This window comes from Stylophora pistillata, chromosome 5 (genome assembly GCF_964205215.1).
Source record: "Stylophora pistillata chromosome 5, jaStyPist1.2, whole genome shotgun sequence".
In the NCBI taxonomy this organism is placed as follows: domain Eukaryota; kingdom Metazoa; phylum Cnidaria; class Anthozoa; order Scleractinia; family Pocilloporidae; genus Stylophora; species Stylophora pistillata.
Window position 1 is genome coordinate 339,392 of NC_142523.1, and position 23,216 is coordinate 362,607.

General features: G+C 39.6%; 3 protein-coding genes and 1 pseudogene across 5 annotated transcripts in view; 2 read left to right on the top strand and 2 right to left on the bottom strand.

The window, feature by feature from the left end:
• Positions 1-9,049, top strand: part of LOC148729725 (NFX1-type zinc finger-containing protein 1-like) — a 32,912-nt pseudogene extending 23,863 nt beyond the window's left edge. The window contains exons 20-27 of the transcript XR_016001515.1: positions 1,674-1,978; positions 2,448-2,651; positions 3,161-3,238; positions 3,771-3,941; positions 4,426-4,497; positions 4,917-4,965; positions 5,891-5,968; positions 6,238-9,049. The product of XR_016001515.1 is annotated as an NFX1-type zinc finger-containing protein 1-like (transcript). The remainder of the gene's footprint in view (positions 1-1,673; positions 1,979-2,447; positions 2,652-3,160; positions 3,239-3,770; positions 3,942-4,425; positions 4,498-4,916; positions 4,966-5,890; positions 5,969-6,237) is intronic.
• Positions 8,947-14,851, bottom strand: LOC111338900 (uncharacterized). The gene is made up of 9 exons (XM_022945448.2): positions 14,628-14,851; positions 14,000-14,203; positions 13,647-13,814; positions 13,150-13,278; positions 12,375-12,574; positions 11,477-12,195; positions 10,813-10,967; positions 10,180-10,534; positions 8,947-10,020 (listed from the first exon to the last, which is right to left on the bottom strand). The coding sequence occupies exons 1-9, from the start codon at positions 14,709-14,711 to the stop codon at positions 9,230-9,232; spliced, it is 2,805 nt and encodes a 934-aa protein (XP_022801183.2). The 5' UTR covers positions 14,712-14,851; the 3' UTR covers positions 8,947-9,229.
• Positions 14,852-14,984: 133 nt separating this feature from the next.
• Positions 14,985-19,319, bottom strand: LOC111338902 (EEF1A lysine methyltransferase 2). 2 transcript variants are annotated; one of them, XM_088759961.1, is made up of 7 exons: positions 19,155-19,319; positions 18,623-18,703; positions 18,030-18,095; positions 17,659-17,776; positions 16,687-16,791; positions 15,812-16,043; positions 14,985-15,676 (listed from the first exon to the last, which is right to left on the bottom strand). In XM_088759961.1, the coding sequence occupies exons 1-7, from the start codon at positions 19,244-19,246 to the stop codon at positions 15,576-15,578; spliced, it is 795 nt and encodes a 264-aa protein (XP_088616087.1). In that variant the 5' UTR covers positions 19,247-19,319; the 3' UTR covers positions 14,985-15,575. The 2 variants fall into 2 exon arrangements, with proteins under 2 accessions (XP_088616087.1, XP_022801184.2); XM_022945449.2 differs by lacking the exon at positions 18,623-18,703.
• LOC111338903 (uncharacterized) lies at positions 19,310-22,521 on the top strand. The gene is made up of 3 exons (XM_022945450.2): positions 19,310-19,422; positions 19,552-19,731; positions 20,717-22,521. The coding sequence occupies exons 1-3, from the start codon at positions 19,333-19,335 to the stop codon at positions 20,876-20,878; spliced, it is 432 nt and encodes a 143-aa protein (XP_022801185.2). The 5' UTR covers positions 19,310-19,332; the 3' UTR covers positions 20,879-22,521.
• The last annotated feature ends 695 nt before the right edge of the window (positions 22,522-23,216 follow it).

Genomic DNA, 23,216 nt, shown 5'->3' on the forward strand with positions numbered 1-23,216 from the left:
GTTACAGCACGTCCAGAACGCCGCTGCTCGTCTCATCTCTTTCTCGTCTCATCTCTTTCAAGAAAACATGAACACATTACGCCTATTCTAATAAATCTTCACTGGCTTCCGATACATTATCGTATTGTGTTTAAAATTCTACTCATCACGTACAAAGCTCTTAACAATCTTGCACCATCGTACTTTCGTCATCTACTCATCTAAGAATCTCCTTGTGATTCCTCATTTTAATTTGAAGACATACGGTGCAAGATCTTTTTTTGTAGCTGCCCCCACGCTCTGGAACACTTTGCCGTTCGATATCATGAACAGCTCCTCAGTGTCCGTTTTTAAAAACAAACTTAAAACTTTTCTTTTTAGAAAAGCATTTTTCTAATTTTACAATTGTGTCACTCTTGTTAAGCGCCTTTGAACTTTGAGGAAACTAGCGCTATATAAATACTTTATTATTATTTTTATTATTATTATCAGACAAAAGCCCCAAAAACAAAAGGAAAGAGCTGCAAAATGGTGAAACATGGTATAAACTTTCCTCCGCTGCGCAAAACCTTTCCATTTTAACGATTAGGTTTAACATGGCTTTTTGGAAGAGGGTTTAAGAAATGTTTTGTTACCCTTCTGAACTCACTAGGACCTGGAAAAGTAGACTAAAATCGGCTTCTAATGTTCGGGTCTCTTGCGTTTGTCTAGTAAGAGGAAAGGGGCGAATTAAATTCACGGTGTTTTTCCCTCGCATCACCGCTCGTATGCTTAGGTTCCTCGGAAAAAGTTGGATTCTAGTGTAATAGTGGAATGTTCGAGATTTGGAATTAATGCGATGCGTGGAGGTTGTATAAAAATTGTGGTTGGCAGCAGCTGTTCTGTAAACTCAGAACTCGGCTCCAAAATCCTTTCTTCTGAAATCCTACCAGACCTTGGAGGCAGCAATTAACTCGCCCCCCTTTTAGCTCATGACCAATTGACTAGTAAAATTAAGCGGGATTCTTTAAATTCAATAGACCGTAGATGTTTAAAATGAAAATTTACCACTGTAGGAACTGCAAAGTGCTGTGGTACGCGTTACTGCAACTCGACTCTGCAAGTATATGTCGCCAAAATCAATAACATTCTGGGCGATGGTTATTCTGCTTTTCATGGTCCTATGAAAAAACTGGTGGATCTGATTGGCACTTTTATGATCGCTTGCAGGTGCCTGATTGGTTCCTTTGTTCCCCCCTTTTTTTTTGTCATGTATAAATTGTGATTGGATCTTTAATCGTGGTCAACAGCAAATCAGTGAAGTTTAATCTCTCGCCGATAGCAACATTTTCGGCCATAAACTCTAAATAGACTCCTTTGTAAATTTATTCCTCTTTCCTCCCTTTCCGCCTGTCAATCTTTCTGCCTGCCTGCGTTTCATTCATTCGTACATTGGTTCACTGTTTCGTTCATTCTTTCAATTTTTTTCTTTCTCCTGTTTCTTCTCTCCAACTTGCTTTCTTACTTTTCCTTCGTTGCCCGCTTACGGAAATATGGTCTATCTCGTAGCCGTTGTTATGGCTCGTCATGCTAAATTCTCTCCTAATACCTCCTCGCTCATGACCGGACTGTACATTAAAGTTGCACGGGCACTAACAGAACATTACCGAGGCCTTTTTTATCTAACATCTCTTCACTTACAATTTCATCGACAGCTGACATTAAACCGTCTGTCATGATAGTGGAGGAAGCTGCTGAGATCCTCGAAGCACAGCTTGTAGCTGTCATTCCACCGTCTGTACAACACCTCATTATGATCGGTGATCATGAACAACTAAAGCCAACGGTGCATTTCCACCGACTCAAAAAACATCATCACCTTGATCTCTCCCTTTTCGAGAGGCTTATCAACTGTAAGCTGCCATACATACAACTTGGCTTTCAGTGCAGAATGAGAGATGACATTGTCGACTTGCTCCGAGAACTTAAGATTTATGACAATCTACAGACAAAACAAGAGGTAACGATCTGATTTGACCACTCCTGGTAATCTGGAACAGTTCGTGAATAGTCTCTTAGAAGGATCGACGGCATGATATTCTGTGGAATTATTTACTTCTGTCAACAGTACCTTCGTTTACTCCTTCAAATCCCTTATATGAGCAGCGCATAAGTGCCTGCACTCCTGTTACGTTAACCTTCAATCGGGTGATGAGGAAATACAAACTTGTGGGGAGGGTGTTATCTTATTATAACGCAGAATTATCTTAACTACTTAACAATGAAATATGAGGCCGGAGAGTTAAGGAGAGCGAGTGAGAGAGAGAGAGGGAGTATATTCCGCGATGCGTGCGTAAAGTCTCGCTCAGGTGTGTCAGTTACTCGCGCCGTCGCGCAGATCAAGGGGGTAGTCGAGCTAATTCTAAATCACCCAAAAGTCGCGAAACGTTTTAATTTGCTCTCTCCTCTTCTTTAATTCTTTGTCTTAGCTTGTACAAAGCAATGATTTACCACCCTGTGTCGCGTCCAGCATTTATTTCTGGACTCATACAGACTGGGAAGATGAATCGAAGAATTCCCACAGCAAGAGAAATATCACAGAGGCTAAAAAAATTACTGAAGTTGCCAGAACATTCCGTGAGAGGGAAGTCCCGCCATCAAAGATTACAGTTCTTTGTTCATATCGAGGACAGGCCAGTGAATAATTTTGTTTTTGTGTATTAATCATTTTCTTTTAATTTGTCTATTACGTTCCCATCAACCTTAGAGGCATGTGCGTCTTTTACGGAGGTGCTTTTTGAGATATGCTTCTTGCTAAAGAAGTATTCTCGGTGAACTCACCTAGATAGTTCCTCTAATAGGTTTCTATTGAGGAGGCGAAAATTACTCAATTATTCCTCATGCTCGTGAAAATGCCCTTTGATTCTTTCAAAGTTAAACATGGACACAGTTTTTCCTACGATAAATTTTTCTGCCAAGGAGGAAGTGTTTGAATTGGACCTTTTTACTTCTTTAAGACACACGGTCTCCTGTTTTAGAGAAAAAAAAAATTACACGGAAAGCAGCAACACTCTACTGAATGATTATCTTGTTGATGAGCTCTGTCTAGTAAAGAATTATCCCCACAGCAAGCACCACAAGCCGTCGTTTGGGACCATAGATATAAGAATTTGTAGCTGATTCGTTTCTCTTGACGCTTCAGGTCGACGAAGTAAAGAAGCATTTCAGAAAGGAAGATAAATTGTCAGATATCAAGGTCACCACAATCGATAGTTTTCAGGTGAGCAAGTGGATATGTCCGTTTAAAACTTAGTGATCTTGAAAAGTTAGAAAACAAGGTCAAGTATCATTGACCTTCTTTTACCCAAACTGCCTCAATATCTGTGTTGCTGATTGACTGACTGACTGAGTGAATGACTCACCGACTACCATAGAGACTGACGTATGGTTTGAGTGAGTTTAATCGTTAAACTCAGTCAGTAGTACTGACTGACTGACTGACTGACGGACCACTGACTTATTGACTAACTGAGTTAATGACTGATCAGCCAACCGACCTACCAGCTTAGTGACTGGCTGACTGATTTCCGAAAGACACCTGAAAGACAGATTCCTTCGGATAGTCCGCGATCGACCAACATGCATTCTTTTCCTTCACGCCATGGAACAGGGATAAGATCCTTCCTTATTTAGCCACCTGACTCTTGAAACTTAACCTCAAGACAAATAATTACACGCGATTTGTATTGTAGGAAGTCCATTCAACTGTTTATGTTTTTTGTTTTTTTGTTTTTTTTTTTTTTACTGTCCAGGGGCAAGAGAATGATATAATTCTCATATCTCTGGTCCGAAGCAACAACATACCCACGATTGGCTATCTATCATCAATGAATCGTTTGTGTGTGGCAATTTCACGGGCTCGCTGTGGTCTCTACTTGTTTGGTAATGACACACACTTTGCAAGAAAATCTAGAGGATGGAGGGTAGGCGTTTCCTGCTGCCGTTTGGAAAATGAAATTAATAAGATGTGAAGTTTAGAAATACTCAGTTTCGGATAACGAAGGTATTTTATGCGAGCAATTCCTGCGAGACAACTTTCTAAACATTCCACTAATTAAACTCTAGAGATGAAGTCGAAATTTGGTTTAAGAGAAGCAAGCCATCAGTTCGTTTTGAGTCGTTCGTAAATCTGTCTGTAGACCACGGAAACTTACTGAAACTAGAGTGGTTTCTGAGGGTATGAAAATGCCAGAAAGTTGTCAAGCTTAATGTCAATTTAAAATGATAAATTTTTTTTTTTTTTGCGTTAGGACTGTTTTGAGTAGTACTGCAGCTTTTGTTGCGAAATTATAAGCGAGTTTCAATTTGTTATTGTTAGTACCGTTGATATTGTAAGCACCATGTGGAAAATAGAGATTTGCAAAAATATTACAAGTCGTCATTGTGAAGAGTTCTTATCCTTCATAGGTTATCAGGGATTCCATGCGAAAGAAGCACTGTGTGGGTCGAGTATTTCCATTTTGCTTAGGTGACAAAGTCGTAAGTATGATGACATTTTGATTTTTCTAGATGTGTGTGTATTTGGTTGTTCCCTTCTTTTCCTTCTCCATGATTCTAATTTTTCAAAAAAACCGGCTTGAAGAATAACATCGTTTTTAATCATGTTAACAAAGAAGAAAATTCCCCAATTGAACCAAGACCGTGTAATGTTCCCACGTAAATTGTAGTTTTCTTTTTGAGAAAAGCTTATGTTTTGCTAAAAGTGCCAGTCTTAACTTTCACAATTTGCTATTTGCCAGGAGTGACGGTGTTAATACGTGCGTCCCTTACTATCCCGGTTTTTTCTTGATCTGATCTGTTTGCTTTGAAAATCAATTATAGCTACTGGTTTTTGTTGTATTTCAATGACATGTTGGCCCTTAAAATCACTGCTATTTATTTGTACTTTACTAATCTAGAGGGGAGATGGGTATCACGGAAGCCCTCCAACGAGAGATGAAAACAGAGGTAAGAAGGAACACAGCATTAAATTCACTATTTTTTGTCACCATAATTAAGAATTGTTTTATGCTAAGCAGATGTATATCGAGGTTCTAGATGCACACGAGAAGTGTGAAGAGCACGATAAAAGTATAGAAGTCGCTTGAGACGCAGCCGAGATATCTCCAAACTTTCCAAGCGCGTCCATGCATCGATATACACACACCTTAAAGCATGAGCCTATTCTTTTATAATAGTGGACACAGTGGTCTCGTTTGAGCGAGATTGGTCCATCCTGTTTTTCTCAAACTGTCAATGAAAATTGTTTAATTGCTTAAAATTGTCACTGTAGCTGAAATAGTTCAATTGAACAAAACGCACAAACTAGTCGAATTGATTTCAACAGGTTGTCCTTTGAAAACACCCTTATTTGAATTAGGTAAGGAAATTGAAGGCTAGCAAACTCAAATTATACATATTTTAGTTGGAACCTGAGGCTAATTAAAAGGAAAGACTCGAGGAATTAAAAAAAGAATGTTCAACTTAGGGATAATTTCTTTGCCAGTTTCCTCCATTGCCTATCGGAGAGTTAGGGTAGACGAGAACTTTATTGCAAAAGGCAACTGCGCACGTCATGTTTTGTTTCCTTTAGATAGCTAGAGATATAGACCATGGTGGCTGGCTTAGGACACGCGCGCTTTACGTTATAAAAAATGCGTTGATCTTAACAGGGCAGACATTCCGGTACTTCTGCATTTGTTTTTCATTTTGTCGTCAGTTTTCTATGTGCTTCTATCTCTCTCCCTATATTTTTTAAATTGTCCAACGACCAAACTCTTATTCATGAATAGTAGATCCATGGAAGTATGGAAGTAGAGCAAAGGTGAGAATAACCTGGTCCAAATGATATCTTCTCTTTTGGAAGCCACCTTTTTTGCTTTTCATTCTGCAGGCAGCACAATTATCAACGCTCAAAACGTTCTTATCGGGGGAGGAGACGGCTCCGTAAATACAATGAATGTTGATCGAGGTTGGTGATAAACCTTTATGATTCATTCATAACTTCTACCTAGAGTGTCACTATATTGTTTCACAAACAGGTGGTAAGTATATACAACCTAAATCATTCAAACATTTGTATCCAACCAAGCACGATGTGAGAACCACTCGTCTTCAGTAAAAAATCCTTACATTGTTGAAGTATCTCTATGGACCAAAATAGGCGTGAGTTCGAACAAGTATCTTTTTCTTCATTCGTTGCTTTTACTTGAAGTCGCAATATTTTCCTTTTGTTACCAGGGAATTCCCCCTCGGGAACGACAACTCCACGGCGTTTAGAAATGCCACCTCCACCCTCTGGAAAAACCCCAGTTCAAGATCCAAAGTCGCCCTCACCTTCGCCGGTGTCTTCACCGCTACGTATGGAAAGAAGTGACACGGGTGCTGACTCAAGTAGTGTGCCGCTACATGGAAATGAAAGGGATGGGTCGGTAGTCGTTGATGCAAGGCCAAATGAAATAACAGGGGTGGAGTCTGAGAAAGATGCAAGAATGCCTATCCAAGAGGCACCTGCTGCAGACGATGCTTCCCTTGATTTGAATGATATGGAAAACATGAAAGAGAGACCGGAACAAGAGTCAGGTACTCCTGGGAAAAGTACAAGCGATTCTCCTGTTGCTGTGGATGAATCCGTACCGTCTGATAAGGATGCCAGGAGACCTATGCAGGAAGCGCCAGAGCCGCAAAAATCTCCTGAATCGGTCGAGTTTGAAAACATGAAGGAAAGGCCGGTGCAAGAATCAAAGAATGCCACCTCTGATTCGTCAATCAAAGGTGATAATGCCTTGACGTCAGGTAAAGAGGCGAGAAGACCTACACAAGAGTCAACGGAACAAGAGAAATCACCTCCTGGTTCGAGCAAGGAGGAAAGTATTAAAGAAATGCCGATAGAAGAGTTAGCGGACGAGAGGCATTCGGAAGAAACAGCTGTGCAGGAAAGTGAAGAAACTCCAAAGAAGGAGGACGAGTCAAGGAGTCACCCCGTAAGGCACGTTTACCAAGAAGGCGACTTGAAAGAACAGAAGAAAGAAACTCTCGCCCAAGAAACAATAAACCAGTCTGGTGAGGAAACTGATAGCCAGTGCCCTGACGACCCTGTCCAGGAAACCCAGGGGCTTGGTAAAGTGAAAGAAGATGAAGACTTAAGACCTTACAAAGATGTCGAGTGCTCTGAAGCAAGCACCAGATGTGAGACAGAAAGCAAAGATAGCCGAGAGGAAGCTTTACCGACTCAAGAGACCATGGCCGCTGGGAAAGGACCTTTTGAAGAGACCGGGCTGGAGGTTGGCGTCAAGGGGCATCCCACAGACTGAAGAAAGCCATCTTGAATATTAATTGACAGAAACGGCTTTGGGAACAAAAGCAAGCGTATAGAGCACCCATAGAAGATGTGAAGGTGGATTCAACTTCCGTTTTGTCTCCGCATTCCAAGAATATAATACGAATGAAACTTTAATTGTTTTTCTATGTTATGAGTGAAGCAATTTCTACGGGGTTTTTATCCTCACAAGTCCAATGGATATCACTGATTTATCCAAAATAATTTGACGGAAGTGCATGGAGTCGATTCTAGCTAGTAGGTTCTAGTTTGATCAGAATTGAGCTGTACTCTTCGCAAACTACTTTTTTTCCATTGGAACACAGTGAGTTAGCCATCGAAGATGTTGCTTCTTTTTAAACCTCTTAAGAGGACCACAGCCTGTCATTTTATAGATTGTGCCCTTTCTTAAGCACAATCCAAACTTTCCATCAAGTTTTTTCAATTTTGCCTGGTAGGTTTATTTAGAACGCGTGCGTTTGTATTTTTCCTTAAGACCTGACAAAACAGTGGTTGTATGAAAGTTCACGCAATCAATCCTTTACACTGAGTGATATTCGTGCAATTGTGAAAACATTTTCCAGTATCATTTGCAGTGTAAATCAATTGGATACAAATCGTTTGTAGAAATTTGGACTGTAGCTTATTGTCTGCGTACTTTCACTGTATTGATAACAGTCATTTTAACTTAGACGCTCTCGCTCTCCGAACTAGTGGATCTCTCTGTTACCACGAGCGCTATGGTGAGTTGATTTAGCAAGCCGCGCGCAATCGCTAGGCGTGAAAAAAATTGAAAAATGTTTTTTCGCCTTTGGGTTAAATGAAATACTGCATTAAGTCTACGATGCTATGAAATTGGAACAAAGGTTTACCAGTAATTGACCCAGTTCTTTCACTCGTATTAGAGCTGCGATTCACTGACAATTGTCTTCAGCTTCGAGGGGAAGAATGATCGAAATTTGACTTGACGACAAATTTCCTTCCAAGATATTCATGGATTTAAGAGGAAAAATTGTAGCGAGGTGCAAGCTGCTGTTGCAAGAGGTGAATGCCAAGCCCATGTGCAAGAATTTTCGGCATATATTTTTCTGCATTTTTCAAGATAATCTTGGATTGAGTTGATTTTTTTTGTTGGTTTTAGAAGGGACAGTTATATGATGAATTGAGGTTCGCTGAATTCTTTACAGAGGCCACAACATGGGCTCAATTACCAGCCGTCGCTCATTAGGGAGCTTTAGCAACGAGGACGGCAGAAAACAATAGGCTTAATGAGCAAAAACGATCGCCCTGCTCGTGCGTTTAACATTTTGGTACATTTCTTTGCCGTTCTCGGCAAAACAACAACGTGAAATAACCAAACTTTAGGTTTTCCCGAGAACGTGAGCGCACGACGGTTAATTTTTCTTTCTTTCTCCTTACTTGTTCGTAGTGATATAGTCCCTGAATAGTTCGCCATCATTTTCCAAGTGAAACACATCGGAATAACCTCGAAAGAGTTACAAAAACGAAAAGTTAGATTTCGACACGACGTTTTCGTTGCCGACGCCGTCGTCGTTGCTAAAGCTCCCTATTAACGTTTCTCCCCGGATACTAGACTCGAGAAAACGGTAGAAAGCTTACATACAGTTGAGATCGGTAATCTATAGAGTTTATTAATGAAAGCTATCTCTATTATTACTATGTAACATAAATAGAGAGGAAATAAACTTTCGGAGATCAATTGAATTTAAGTTACTTAATAGTTCGATGTGTTGATTCTTAAACCAATTCATACTGCATCAAAGCAAGTGGCGTTACCAGAATAAACCACGTGGTGATTGGTGTGGACGAAATTAGGTGAAAGTTAACATCTGACACAATGTCCTCTACTAAACTAAAAAAATATTTCAAAGTTATTTGAACATCGCATTAGTCTCAAAGAGCACTTCTGCTCCGAAAATGGGCCGTTCCCTTTTTTTTACGTCGACCAATTTGGCCAACGGCGTGCGTGATTGAATCATTGTGAACTCGATGCTGATTGGGCAGCTCATAGAAAGAATACGTGAACGCACTTGACACCGGAAGTCTGTGAATAACGTTTAAATCCTCAATTGAAACGATTGGTTTGTACTTTCCTTTGAATGTCCGTTTAAATACCTTTTCACCGGGCTTTTTAGCGGGCGCCTTATCTGGACTGGTCTGCGTTTCTTGCGCTTGCACAAGAGGTATTGAATCACACCCTAGGATGACTAAGGTTTCAAGTTCACGACCTTCCTCTATTGCCTGGGCAGAAGTTTTCTGGTGGTCTTGAGGTGAATAATGATCTAGTCCCTGCGACATGCATTCCAATTGGATTGTTTCTTTCTTTCTCTGGTTCGGCTCCTTTGCCGAAGCAGAGCGCAAGGGTCGCCTTATGACAGCTGACGGGACCCTCTGTTGCTGAGTTCCTGAAGTTGTGCTACATAGTGACGGACTACTGGCATCAATCAGTGACAGATGTGTCTGGCTTAGCTTCGCTTTTGAACCATATGTCGTCACATTAGCCTCAACGGGTATGTCGTAAATCCCTCTGCTATTGTAGCAGTTTCCGGGCCTCTCTACACCATCCCCCTTTTCTTTTTTTCTACTAAACCGGCGCGGTCTGTCTGATCTGGAGCCTGATTGGTCGTTTTGGCTGTCGTAAACACTTACCTCGTTAGTGCTCCAAGAGGCCTGGTCATCTAAATCTACCGCATACAAACAAAGAAACAAAGTTGGCACATTTCAAACCTGGTTAAGTTAAGAAAAGGTCCATAAAAAGAGGATCCAAGTCTGGAAAAGCAAAACAACGAAAAGAAAAGACAAAAAAAAAATTAAACATCGAATTAGATAAAGTCCGCGCTTACTAGAGAAAGATGCATCCTTGTGAGGAGGTGCACTTCTAACTGTCCTGCCGTATTTTTGCAGCATAGAGGTGCGTGACTCAGTCCCGTGACCACTACTTGACACTCCACGTGACATTTCAGACATGTGCGATGTGTGTGAATCTCGTCTAGCAGCATGACTGGAACCCACCCTAAAACCCTTCCCTTGCCCCCAGGCCTCCTCATCAGAATCGATATCGTCGAAGGCATAAAATGACAAGCTGTTTCCAAACACATTCATGGAATGTTTCCCAATTCTCTGGAAAGGCGTGTCCGGTTGACCTGTTCTGTTCTTTCCGCCAGCATTCTTTTTCTGAGCGTGCCGCGGATTCTGTAACTAAAAGAAGAAACGCCTTAGGTTATTGTCAATACCTAAGACTTTCTTTGATTACTGTTTGTCATTTCTTTTTCCAAGTAAAGTCTATCTAAGGATCATTCCGAATGATTTGCCGTAAATAATACGACCATTGATAAAGATTTGTGGACTGGGCCTGAAACAGTTACACCTCAAGCAAGTATTTATAAACTGGTTTAATTACATAGGAGCTATAAACTTGGTGACACTTAATCCACAAATATAAAGTCAAAGAACAAATCTGATTCTGGGTCATTTACCTCGTTGTAGTCCAGGACACCAATAGGTGATCTCGATGCTAAGACTTCCTCCTCATCTGAATGTGAAGTTAAACCACTGAACACTCGAGATGATCTTCTTTCACTGGCTGATATATCCCGAAGACGTCCTCCAACCAGTAGTGATCTTCTACCAGCTACAAATAAGCACAAGGGATTCATTTCAAAGGAATCATGTCTCAATTCGCGTAGCTTGATAAATCGAGCTAAACATTTTAAAACTCGCCTTTGTTAGTTCTTGATGGTATTCTACATTCTTAACGAACCTTGTTTTCTATTGGCTGTTACTTACCTCTTTGGTTTTTGTCTACCCTGGCAAAATGATCATTTCAAAGAAATTACTAAGACACCAAACTTGACAGGACGCTCTGGAGTCGAAGGTGTGGTAGAAGGGTAAGGTTTTATCCATTAGATCACTCCTGGACCACATTGCAACAATTTTAATCATTTGCACCTGCAGTTATTTGACCGATGTACAAAGACAAGTCGTATATTGAGTTTGAGGTTGGGAGGGGGGGGGGGAATCTTCCACCTTTTCTAGCCAGAACTCTATTTGGATCTCAGAGTTTCATTGTATTTTCTCTCATTCCCACTTCCACTGGTCTCAGTCCTCCTATGACAACCATCGAATACAAACTGTACTTACGAGTTTCTTGCTGACTCATGTTCCCCAGGCCCTCTCGGGTGCCCTGCGTTCTTCCTTGCTTTCCACTGGATTCTAGTCTCTTTTTGTTTATTTTCATTGGAGCTCTTATACCATTTCCAACTAAGTCCAAATCATATTCTGCATCCTCGTCATCTGATCCTTGGATATAAACGTTTTCAGAGATATTTTCACTTTGAGTGTAGTTCCTTTGAGCCGAATCGGACCCGTTTATTGACGTCACCATCTGTTTATTCTTTTTGCGTTTAACTCTATGTCTTTGTAATCGCAGTATCGACAGCAACTTCTCTCTGATGATCTCAGGCAAATCTTTTACCACATTATCATCTAACATTGATAAATCTAGCCTCGAATTTAACGATGTTTTGTCGTTTGATTCAACTTCGTTATTCATTCTGTCTTTGTTTAAGTTGACTCGTGCAAAATCGTCGTATTGCTCTTGACTAAAACCAAGTGCATCTGCGACTTTTTTCACAGAATCCTCGTCTAATGTCTGTGCATCTGCTTTGAGGACTCTGAACGCTTCTGTCTTTGTCCCAGAGTCAATAACATCAAGACTCAGCTCTTCAAGCGCTTCCTCATTGGACAGCAGATAGTCACGTGATTTTCTGTCCTTACCAAGGGTAGTATCGGTGTCTTCTCCGTTGATTTGGCTTTGAACTGTCCCACCTCCTGATACTATGAATCTTTCTTTTATGTCTCTGAAAATCAGGTAAAACGAAATCAAAATTTATACCACTTCTTCGCATGTGTTACAACAGATTTTACAAGGCGTATTCACATAATGAATCTTTGCCGTAAAGAAGAGTGTATTCAACTGCCTTTAGGCTGGCAATTGAATGAATCATACACTTATGAATACGGAAGAACAGTCACGAACCCAACTCTTCTCTTGGTGTTCCGGTCATTGAACCTCCTCTTTCTATTACTGGCCAGGTGTATCGCAGGCCCGCGAGTTGGTTGCTGCGGTAATTGACAGTTTGCTGGCACAGATCCAAATTCTGCCCAATGGTCTTCACATCTTGGACAGTGGAACAATGGTGAACAAACCACTCCCGGTATGTAGTCCTTGGTTTTTATCTAATAAAAAAATCAAAATATTTGTGGCTGAGGAGAATCTTACCTTGTGGATATTTCGGTTGGTATGTTACAATAAGTGACCAGAAATGAACGGCAATAAAAGCTTGAAAAGCGCCAAATACAGCAAAGTTGTCTTCACTCCACGATTTCAACTCATTTGCAAGGCAAGTAAAAGCAAAAAGATGCCCAGGATGCAAAGTCATGATGTTACAGTCTTTGCAGATAACTCTGGAACAGTTTTTTTTTTTATCCTGAAAAGTTACGCGCTGCGATCGGGTGCTTTTTAAAGCGCCATAGAGGAAACCTGGAGGGTGTGCAATGAATAGGGCAATTTCGGAAATTAATCGTACACCATAACCCCTATAGCTCCAGCTCTTTCGCAAGAAAAACGGACATGTCAATTCGCACATGTTTCATTTTGCGCCAGTTTGTTACTCCTCACTAATAGTTGCGGAAGTACAAAAGCTACAGACACTTTGCCAACTTTTTGTCAGTGTTGTCTAAGTTGAAAAGGGATTCAAACAAAACTTATACGGTAAAACAGTTAAACGATGATATAATAAGAGAAGAATAACCTCAACAAAAATTCCCATCTTTTTGATGAACAAGACACGATTCAGATCATCTTCTCTAAACTCCTGTGCGAAAAGTTCATCATCTTCAAACAGAGAGTCAATAATTGGTTCAAGATTGGAAATCATAACCTGTTGAAGAATAAGGAGATGGAATAATGAGGTAGCCTCCTTCAGATCTAACTTAACGAGAATTCTAAACGTCAAGTTGAATTTTTTGCTCTCTTATTCCGAACACTGACAACAGTTTTAACACGTCTGGTTTGACGATAGAAAAGAAATTCAAGATTTCCTGTTTAGGTTCCAACAATTTCCAGAACTGCGGAGCTGAAGTATTGCGTCTTCTTTTAATTACTAGTATGCACCCTTACTCCAAAACCACAGGAACCCCAGCCAACATTGGCTTAGAATTAAGCAATGGAAATGGGACAGAACTGCATGCAAGCTTTAGGAATCCTCATGTAAAGCAATATACGTTGGACTTGTACTAAACTGTTTACCTCTTCCACAGTGGTTTCAGGGATAGGTTCAACCATTTCTGCCGTGATTTCAGTTGGAGATTTCTTATGCGCCTCACCCTTGATCAGCAGATCCAGCGGTTCAGTGTTATCTGGACCAGGCGAGGAGGAGAAACGACGCCCGCCAAGCACACTGGGTACATCCGGAAGCTAGAGTGATATAAAAAAAATTCCACTTTTGATGCAACTTATATCAGAGAAACATAAATCTAGATAGCATTTCTAATCTTTGTACGCAGTGATGTTTACCATTTGTTAAAAAAAAGATCGCGTAGCAGTGTAAATAATGTCACACTCAATAGTCACGCCAACGTTGATCAGAAGCTGCTACTTACAGTGACCTCTGGGGCGTTTCCAGTCTCCAGAGATGGTGTAAGCGCTCTGCCCACCGTACCAGGGCTCTTCGAACCGCTCTCCACCTCCACATTGGGAAATAAAACATTTTTGTCTTTCTCCAGACCAACGCAGTGAAAATCAAGTTTTTCATTAATTTGCTCTTGAACCATAGTTTTTGGGAATACTTTTCCAACCTGTGAGATCTACAAATAAAAGAGTTATGGCATCCATATCTAATAATAAAACCACTGAGAAGAGAGTGAGAAGATAAAAAAGAATCGAGTGGACCGAACAGCCTCTAAAAAAGATAATGCAACAACAAGAGCGCCAGGTAAAATCTCCTTTCGAGTAATTATTCACTGAATAATCTCAAGCAGTTATTCACGAGACGCGCACCAGAAAGATCAAGTTATGAAAAGTTGATGTAGTGCGCACGACAGACGTGAAAATTTAAGCTTCTTTTCCCTTCATTATACCAACCATGTTTCCTCTCACTGACTTTCTTCGCTGTATCGCCTTCAAGACATTTACATCAATCGTGCATCTTGAAGTGATGACCTGCATGCCGTATCTTTCTTCCCAAACCCTTTCGCGAAACCTTTTTCCTAATAGGGAACAAAATCTTACCTTCTTTCTCCTATCTGACGCGAGACGAAGCAAAATATCCCCAGCTCTCTTCTGATCTCTGAGGTGCCGTAGCGACGTGATCATGGCTAGATTTATTTAGTTCTTCACCTAGATACAGCTGAAATGGCTACATCCTTCAACGCGATTTGTGTTTCAAGCTCTTCTATTACGTTTCACTTCGTTCGCTGCACGCGCCCCGAATTAGCGCGCGCGAGAAATCATCCAATCAAAATTCATCATGACAAACGTATAACTTGGCTTCTTGGAAAAAGGCTGAAGCAAGACTGCCCCTCCTTTTACTTCCAGCACTCTCGACAGTAAAGAAGTTATTTTACCCTCTTTAAAAGTCTTCAGAAGTTATGGTAATTTCATATTTATTTTCCGTTATTAACAGTGCAGTTGTGTAGTTAACGTAAGGATTTCCCTATATTCTGGAGATGACTCAAATTACCTCTTACAGCTATTATAGTTTCTTTTTCATATTTTGAATTTCAAAGCCAACTTAACGGTTGCGAATAACTTATTCCCAAAGTTCTTTTTCACAAAAATAAAACGAAGTTCAATAGGTAATTACGTCCGGGAGCTTTTCTTTGACCAAACACAACTATTCTCCTGTTTCCGATTTCATGGCGATAACAAAATTCATGTCCACAGTCTTTTTCAATTGTTTTTCAGTTCTTTAGGTCTCCTTCTCACGTGATCAAAATAATCCTAGTTTTCAGTCCTGTGCCCCTAAATTGTATGAAATGTACTGGTAACTACAGGCCAGCCAGGTTGGCTCTTTGTGAAATCATCAGGTTCGACCGAACACGTTACCAGACCTCCTTCAGTTCAGTAATACAAGGAATCAACAAATCGTGTCCCTTGGAATAGCTTTGTTTTGAAGTACACTTTATACTGTGTACCATGTGTTGGTGGTTACAAGTTTTAGTAGGACAGCCATTATTGTCACGTGTTTCTCGCTGTAAACATCAGAGTTGTGACTGTGTTTCCTGTCTGACCGCCAAATGACAAGGAGGGTGCAGGAAGATCTTCTAAAAATTCAAATTCTATTGAAAGGCAACAAAAAAAAAGAATGGCAGGGTGAGTTAACAAGGAGCAAAAAAGTAACCTTCAGGTTAGAGAACAGTTGTGAAGAAAGTTCTCTAAAATCAAAAAGAGCCCAGGAATCTCTTTATACTTACTGTCTTTAAACTGCACAAGTAGTTCAGTCTTTGTCCAATTACAGGAGCAGATGATGAAGAGTCCACCAGCTGCAAGCAGACTAAACACATTGTCGATGTACTTTACCCGGCAGCCCTTGGCATCTTCTGGATTGAGACTGATTGCATCATAAGTTCCTTTGTCTAGACACACATCAAATTTCCTGTCAGTGCACAGGGCACTAATCTCTGATGTGCTTAAAATGTCACAGACCTGTCATTTGCACAAACATTATTTTGTGAGATTGGTTTTTATTCATGGATGGGTAAGGAGGATAGTTTTGGGGGATATGACATACAAAAATGACATACAAAATAACAGAACTTAAGGAAAGTCCTGGCTTGTAATACTGGGTCTATCCCAGTATGACTAGTTGAACCTACATTGCACCTAATTACTAGAGCTTCATAAACACAAACTGTACAAGATTGGAGCAAGGAGTGCACCAAAATTATATAACCAATCAAAAAGAGAGCTTTATTCGCCCCCAAACCCTCCTCAGACCAAAAAAAAGAGCATGGATGTACATGTATACAAGCGTACAGCACAGAAGCTGGACACAAAAGGTTTATTCCTTATGAATTTGACAGATATTTATATAAAACTCTCTATTATACAGTTCTAATTGACCACTTTCAAAAATGGCTGCGGAATTAATATTCTTTTGTTTAAATTTAAATTAGCCTTTCTGGCCTCCCTTGAGATAAAGTATTCTTTTGAATTTTGTACTAGAGAACGAGGCCAGAAAGACTAATTTAAATTTAAACAAAATAATATTAATTCGGCAGCCATTAATGAAAGTGGTCTATGCTGTAACACTTTTGGGAATTAATATTATCAAACTTGAAAAACAAACCTGAAATCTAATGCTAACTTGTTCTGCTACTACAATGGATCTGGCTAAGTTGATTGCTCCCTCTGAATAATCCACACCAATTAAGTTTGTGTAGCCACACTGAGCCTGAAAAAAAAAATACAGATACAAGACTCCATGCACTGGTACATACCTGAACAGCACATCAGTATAAACCTCCACTTCAAGCACTCTCCTACACTTTATTTACTGCCACCTGCTTCAATGCATTTCAATTCAAGGTACCATTTTTGCGTAAAAGTCTTTTCATTTTTTCCATTTTCAAACACTGAACCTAGAAAATGGTCGCAGACTCCTCCTCATTTTACAGAACATGTTGTTGGCCCTGAGCCAGACCCCCTTAACATAGAGTGCAGGGGTTTCATTAAGGGCTGGGCACCGGCCAAATTGACCGGCTGTAAGGACGGTTTTGCCCACCTGGTTTAACAATCTGGAGGAAGGTTTATCTTATAAAGAAGTTTAGTTCAAAAAGTTTTGCCCCACCTGTGAAAACCAGTTGCCCTCCTGTTGAAAAAATATAATGAAACCCCTGAGAGTGGGAGGATAAGTTTTACTTTGACACCTACCCTACCAGTAGATAAATTCAACTAGCCCTATCAGGAGTAGTACATTCTACCTGGCATGACTGTGCAAAACCAAACCCACCCCTCCGCTGTGAGGCAGTGATCATGAAGGTGCTTCCCCTCATAACATAGGCCACAGTACACTTTCCATGAAGGAGTGAGAGAACATACATGTATGTGCAGGGTCCACGGAGCAAGGTGTAAAGTGGGAGGGCTGACAATTTAAAATAATTTTTTCATATTGAAAATCGAAAAAGGAATAAAATCATAGTAATTATTTTTCTTTTTAGTGCAAAAAGTGGGGGTGGGGGCACAAAAAAAGTGGTGGGGCCGCAGCCCTACCAGCCCCCCCTTCCCTCCGTGGCCCCTGATGTGGTAAAACCTAACTTACAAGATTCACAAGAAGAATGCCATTTCCACATCCTAAGTCTAAAAACAGTGATGTCTTTCTTATGTCTGGACAATTTTTGATCCATTTTATTATTCTGTTCATGCTGCTTTCCCCAAACCTAAAATCGACAACAAAATGATGGATATTTACAGACAAGAGGTCAAGACTTTCTTTAAATGTGATATAATGATGCCATGTAGGCAACAAATATAAGCATTTTAGGACAAGACTATTTCCAAGGATTGCAATGTTGAAATATCAGAAACTAAAACAGCAGAATATACATGTAAAGTCATGGGGAAATAGTGTACACATCACTATGACAAGATTGATAACAGTCCAAAACACAACTCTAACAGGAAATACTTTACCAGACTTCTCCAACATCACCAGTATCATGAAAATTACCCAATTCTGTAGAGTAGGCTTCATCCCAGCTAAAAGATGAGAAATAAACGTAGTAAAGTTAGAAAATGACTGCATTACCTTGCAGTCATTCTAGCTTATATTTGTATTTCAACTGATTAGCTTTTAAAAACCTGTTAAAAACTCCCTTGTGTGACTGGCTCAGTTGAAACCTTTAACATGATTATCACTACTATTATTTATTATTTATTTTTATTTGCTCATTTATTTATTTATTTATTTCATTGTTGCGTGTGTGTGTGTGCGTGCGTGTGTGTGTGTGTGTGTGTGTGTGTGTATGTGTGAAAGCCTATACAGTGTCTGTTTAGGTAGCCCGCTTAGAATAGCTTTGCTAACTGCGGGCTACAAAAGCCTTTATTTCTTTCATTTTAAAAAATAAAGTCAATGTTGTTGTTGTTGTTGTTGTTGCATGTTCTCCAGCTCAACTGTTAATTAAGAGACAGAGAGATCATACATCACAGGCATATAAGAAGGATTAAGAGTGTGTTGTTCGGTTCAAGTAACACTCCTGAGGGGAGATAAGATGCAAGATGCATACCTCAGATCAGGGACAGTGGAACTTCGTAGGAGAGTTAGGCAAGATTTCCATATAACCCCATACTTCATTATGCATACAATTCTTGGATAAAAGAAAACAGGCAAAATAACAGATTACCTTTGGGACTTCAGCTTTGTTTTTGACTGGTATGAGGTTGTACGGAAATCTTTCCGAGACTTGTTCTCTAACACAGAGCTTGGTTTATATTAAAAAAATTCAGATTTTAAAAAGAGTCTCCACAAGGCTGACTCATGCTTCTGATTGGATGTTCCTAACTTGTTTCAGATTATAACTATCCAACTGGGTACAAATATTTGAACTACAAAAAATTTCAAACACAAAATTTTTAGGTGGAGTAACTGAGAATTACGATATTTACAAACACCTGAAAAACAAAGACAATTTTTTTTTTTATCGATGGAAAGTTGTACCCAGTCGTAAGCTTACCTTCAGTGAGGATTTCAAAATAGGGAAATTTGTTGAAATTGTGTGACAAATTTTTTAAGTGTGTTTTCATTTTGTAATAACTTACAATTCTTTGGTTCCAAGCTTTGATGCCGGAAGTTGCCCTGAGTCTCCTTCACACATTTCGTTCCCTGAAACGTTCGTCAACCCGTCCGCCATGATTGATGCATAAGCGCCTGGCTATAACTTGTCAGCGGCTTTCGAAGGACAAACCGCGAGAAACTGGGTCACATTAGTTGTAATAAATGGCGGACGAAGAGGTAAACAACAGCGATTGTGACAATTTAACAAAAGTGAACAAGAAAATATCAAAACGGAGTCTCAAAAGACTACAAGTAAGTACATATATGTTATGTTATATACGTGTCTTTCCGGTATTCTTATGTTGTTGTAATACAAATGGAATATATGATGATTAAGTAGCCTTCAGCTGTGATGACTTTCAAACAATCTTCTTTCTGTAGCTTACAGCTGCCAAGAAGCTGCGATGCGATTTATGTCCCAACAAAAGGTTCACTTCTCTTAAGATGTATGATGACCACATGGCGTCCAAGAAGCACGGAAAGATTAAATTACGCAAAGACTCTGAAGGAGCGTGGGTTTGCCAGGCTTGTGATCTTGTTCTTAGCTCACAATCTGAATGGGTGAGTTTACAGTGAAAGTAAGCTCTAGCTGTCCGTGATGAGACTGTTAGCAGAGTCCTCTCACAATCATGAATACGAAAACCCTGTGGCGGCCACAATGCTAGGCAACTATGAGTCAATCTGAATGGGTGATTTGAGAGTGAAAATAAACATTAGTTGTCCATGTTGAATGAATTGTAAACCCTGTGGCGCTATGGTATTAGGCAACTAGGAGTATTGCGGGGGGGGGGGGGGGGCAAATGTAGGAATTTTTAGTGTAGTAATTTTACAAAAGTATTATTGCAAGAGTTTTGATGATAGACTGGCTTGAAATAGTCCAATTTCGAATTACCTATAACCTCTTTTTCAAAGCGAGTCCACGTGCTCATTCTTTCATATGATAATAAGTTTTCATTCACATGTAAATTAAACTCATTTTCACAAGAATGTTTGAGCACCAGGCCTCGTTTTGAAAAAGAGCTCAAAAGGAAATTTGGAAATGGGCTATTGGGAAGAATAGGTCCAAACTGTGCTACTTTTTCAGTGTATACTGACCCCCTGGGTGTGATAAAAACCCATCCATAGTATCATCCTACCATTTTTTGCAAGATATAGTTTTGAATTTAACCATGGTACTAATGCCTTCTTGAAACTGGTAAGATTTTGCATCGCATTATAGAAGTATCCTGCTTGAAATGTATATCAATTTTGTTTATTCTGTGCCTTTAATACCAGGATATCCTGATTGGCATAAGGAAATATCATCAGTACTCAATGCTCTTTTGTTTGTTATGGTTGAAATTACAGAATTTTTGTAGCCTTTAATGCTAGTAGTAATAAAATCAATGATATTTTGCAATAAGGATGAAAAAAAAAACCACAAGGGTAATTGATATGGAATTGTTAGATTGCTGGGACACTTGTGTGTGAGATAATTATGTCATAAACAACTCTTGAGTTCAGCATGGGGTGTTTATTAAAAAATTACCTTTTATCTCATCCTCAGGTGAAGCACCTCTGTGGTCGTCGACATAATTTCAAACTTAAGGAGTGGAGTTTAAAACTCTTTCCAACTTTATATCCAGTCACTCAACAAGAAATAGATTTGTTAGATGACTCTTGTTATGAAGAGACAGAGGAGAATGACATGGAAGACAATGGGTGGTAAGATGAGGAAAGTGAATCAATGTTTGAACTGAAGATCAATGGAAATGATACAACCTGAAATGGAATGATGAAGGTCTCGTAGCAGAAGAAGATCTCCATCCACTCCACAGAAAGATCTTCAGGTTTAGCTCCTTGCTATCTCCTCTTTCCTTTTGGCATTAAGAAATGGATAATTTGTACGAAACTTTGATGTTTGATGCTCACGATACCCTAACCCGGGGCAAGTTTGAAAAAGGGAAGTAAGATGCCAACAACTCAAGAGAAATAAACCTTTCCACCATAATATCAGTATGCATATTCTCTATACTTGTCTCAGTACTTTTCCAAGGGGTTAAAGTAACAATGCACTGAACATTATTGAGGGTTGCAGCAAGTCAGCAAAGCAGACCTGCTTTACTGAGAACGGTATATTATAACAGGAAAGCACTGACACAATATTTTAAGATTGGAGCGTTTCTAGTCGCAGACTATCGTATTTGGAGGAGATTCTCCTCTTCATCTTTTCCCAATCAACTTGGCTTTCCAGGATAAACAGACGAGGAAAATCTACATACAATAAAATAGCCAGGCTTGTTTGGGCAAGGCTCGACTTTTTTTTTCTCTTCAATTTTTTTTCTTTTCAATGCACTCTTGCATTGTTTTTGTTACGTTTTGCGGTCAGAGACAAAGTCGAGGTATAAACAATATGCTTACTGGCTTACTAGTAACCATAAAAAAGACAAAGCTATATTCACCTATTTTGATCGAGAAAAAGCTGTTTGAATGAAGGATATCACGATCCCGTGTTTAAAAAATTGACGGAAACGGTCAGGTTGCCAATCAGAACAAAGCGTCGTCTCATTGCACACACGCGTTAGCGCGCGCGCGCGCACGTAGTCAGGTGTAGGGTGACCTATTCAGTTACACTGTTAGCCAGCAATAGTATGCGACAACGGATCGTGCCATTAAAATGAGCTTCAGATCAGTGTGAGGAGTGAGACAAATCGATGCTTCGCACCTCGTGTTCGCAGCTCTGTCATCTTAATTATTGACCATGCAGTCAAGAAGAAAGGAAGAGCTATCCTTACCGGCTCAATTTCCTATATTCTTACAAGAAAAACCGAGAGAAGTTTAATGCCCTGAGGACAAATTCGCTTACCTTACTTGTATAAAAATTCGCGCAGTACTAGAATTTGCGCACAATGTAAGTGCGCGAAATTTCATACTGCGCCAAATATAATCCGCGCGGAAAGGTTTTAAATTAAATATTAACTTTATTGACAACTTAAGAATTGAGAATTACACAGTGTACTACGAAATACTATTACATATGGTAATATTACAACAGTTAACATTATCACTGGATACTAAAGAGTTTTTCAGTGAGAATTAGAGGTTGGTTTTTAAAAAGGCAAGTTATCTGTTCTATTTATGCGTACACAGATTACCATCAAAAATTATAAATAAAAAATTACTTCATGATCATCTTCTTCAACCTGAGAAATTTCTGTCGGGATTCTTTCTGGTTCCCTGTAAGAAGTTTTTGTTTCTTTTGGATAATATCTTTTTATTTTGCATTTTCTTCACAAATTACTATTAATGTTAATGTTATCATAGGCCATACCATCTGTGTAAATGGAATACAAATAAATTGTTGTTGTCGCTGTTGTTGATTTCACCTAACTGAACAAACCATGCGATATTCTTCTGTAGTCAAACAAACAAAAATAATTGCGTGAAAAAATGTGCCAGCAGTGGGCGGTAAAAAACTTACTTTAGGTTTACGCGAATTCTGTGCTATTCTTTAATTGTGTAATGACAAAAAGGTTAATTGCGTCTGTTAACTCTAGTAAAAAAACCGAAAAAGAAAAATGTCCTGCGCGAATTTAAAGCTGCGCGAAATTAAATCGCGCGAAATTAAAACTGAGCGAAAATGAGTGCCACGCGAATTTTAACACAAGTAAGGTATTTATAATTTGGATATATCAACAAAGTTGAAATGGTAAATTGGCCACCGTAACGATTACAAAAGCTGACGTTTCGAGCGTTAGCTCTTCGTCGGAGCGAATAGAGGAAGGGCGAATAGACGAAGGGCTAACGCTCGAAACGTCAGCTTTTGTGATCGTTACGGTGGCCAATTTACCATTTCAACTTTTTTGATATATCCAAATTATTTCGTTACTCCCACCGACGCAGCCCCAAACAGTTTCTTTCGAAACTATCAGCCTTTATTCATAAGGTATTTATAATTTAGGACAGGATTCAGTAATTTTAAGGTCAAGAACACCCGAGCAACATAATTTCGTGCTGAAAGTGATTAATTGACAGATGATCTTACTCTGAGGGCAAACTTTCATCTC

Bases quoted from the DNA above. Each gene is read 5' to 3' on its own strand.
- LOC111338903 (XM_022945450.2), top strand. From the start codon at position 19,333: ATGGCGGACGAAGAGGTAAACAACAGCGATTGTGACAATTTAACAAAA. The intron at 19,423-19,551 runs GTAAGTACATAT...TTCTTTCTGTAG, and splicing joins GGAGTCTCAAAAGACTACAA to CTTACAGCTGCCAAGAAGCT. The intron at 19,732-20,716 runs GTGAGTTTACAG...TCTCATCCTCAG, and splicing joins TTAGCTCACAATCTGAATGG to GTGAAGCACCTCTGTGGTCG.
- LOC111338900 (XM_022945448.2), bottom strand. From the start codon at position 14,711: ATGATCACGTCGCTACGGCACCTCAGAGATCAGAAGAGAGCTGGGGAT. The intron at 13,815-13,999 runs GTAAGTAGCAGC...ATATCACTCTAG, and splicing joins GAAACGCCCCAGAGGTCACT to CTTCCGGATGTACCCAGTGT. The intron at 12,575-13,149 runs GTTATTCTTCTC...TTTTTTTATTAG, and splicing joins AGATGGGAATTTTTGTTGAG to ATAAAAACCAAGGACTACAT.
- LOC111338902 (XM_088759961.1), bottom strand. From the start codon at position 19,246: ATGGCGGACGGGTTGACGAACGTTTCAGGGAACGAAATGTGTGAAGGA. The intron at 18,704-19,154 runs GTAAGTTATTAC...CTTTTATCCAAG, and splicing joins AAGCTTGGAACCAAAGAATT to AATTGTATGCATAATGAAGT. The intron at 16,044-16,686 runs GTTTGTTTTTCA...TGCAAATGACAG, and splicing joins AAGTTAGCATTAGATTTCAG to GTCTGTGACATTTTAAGCAC.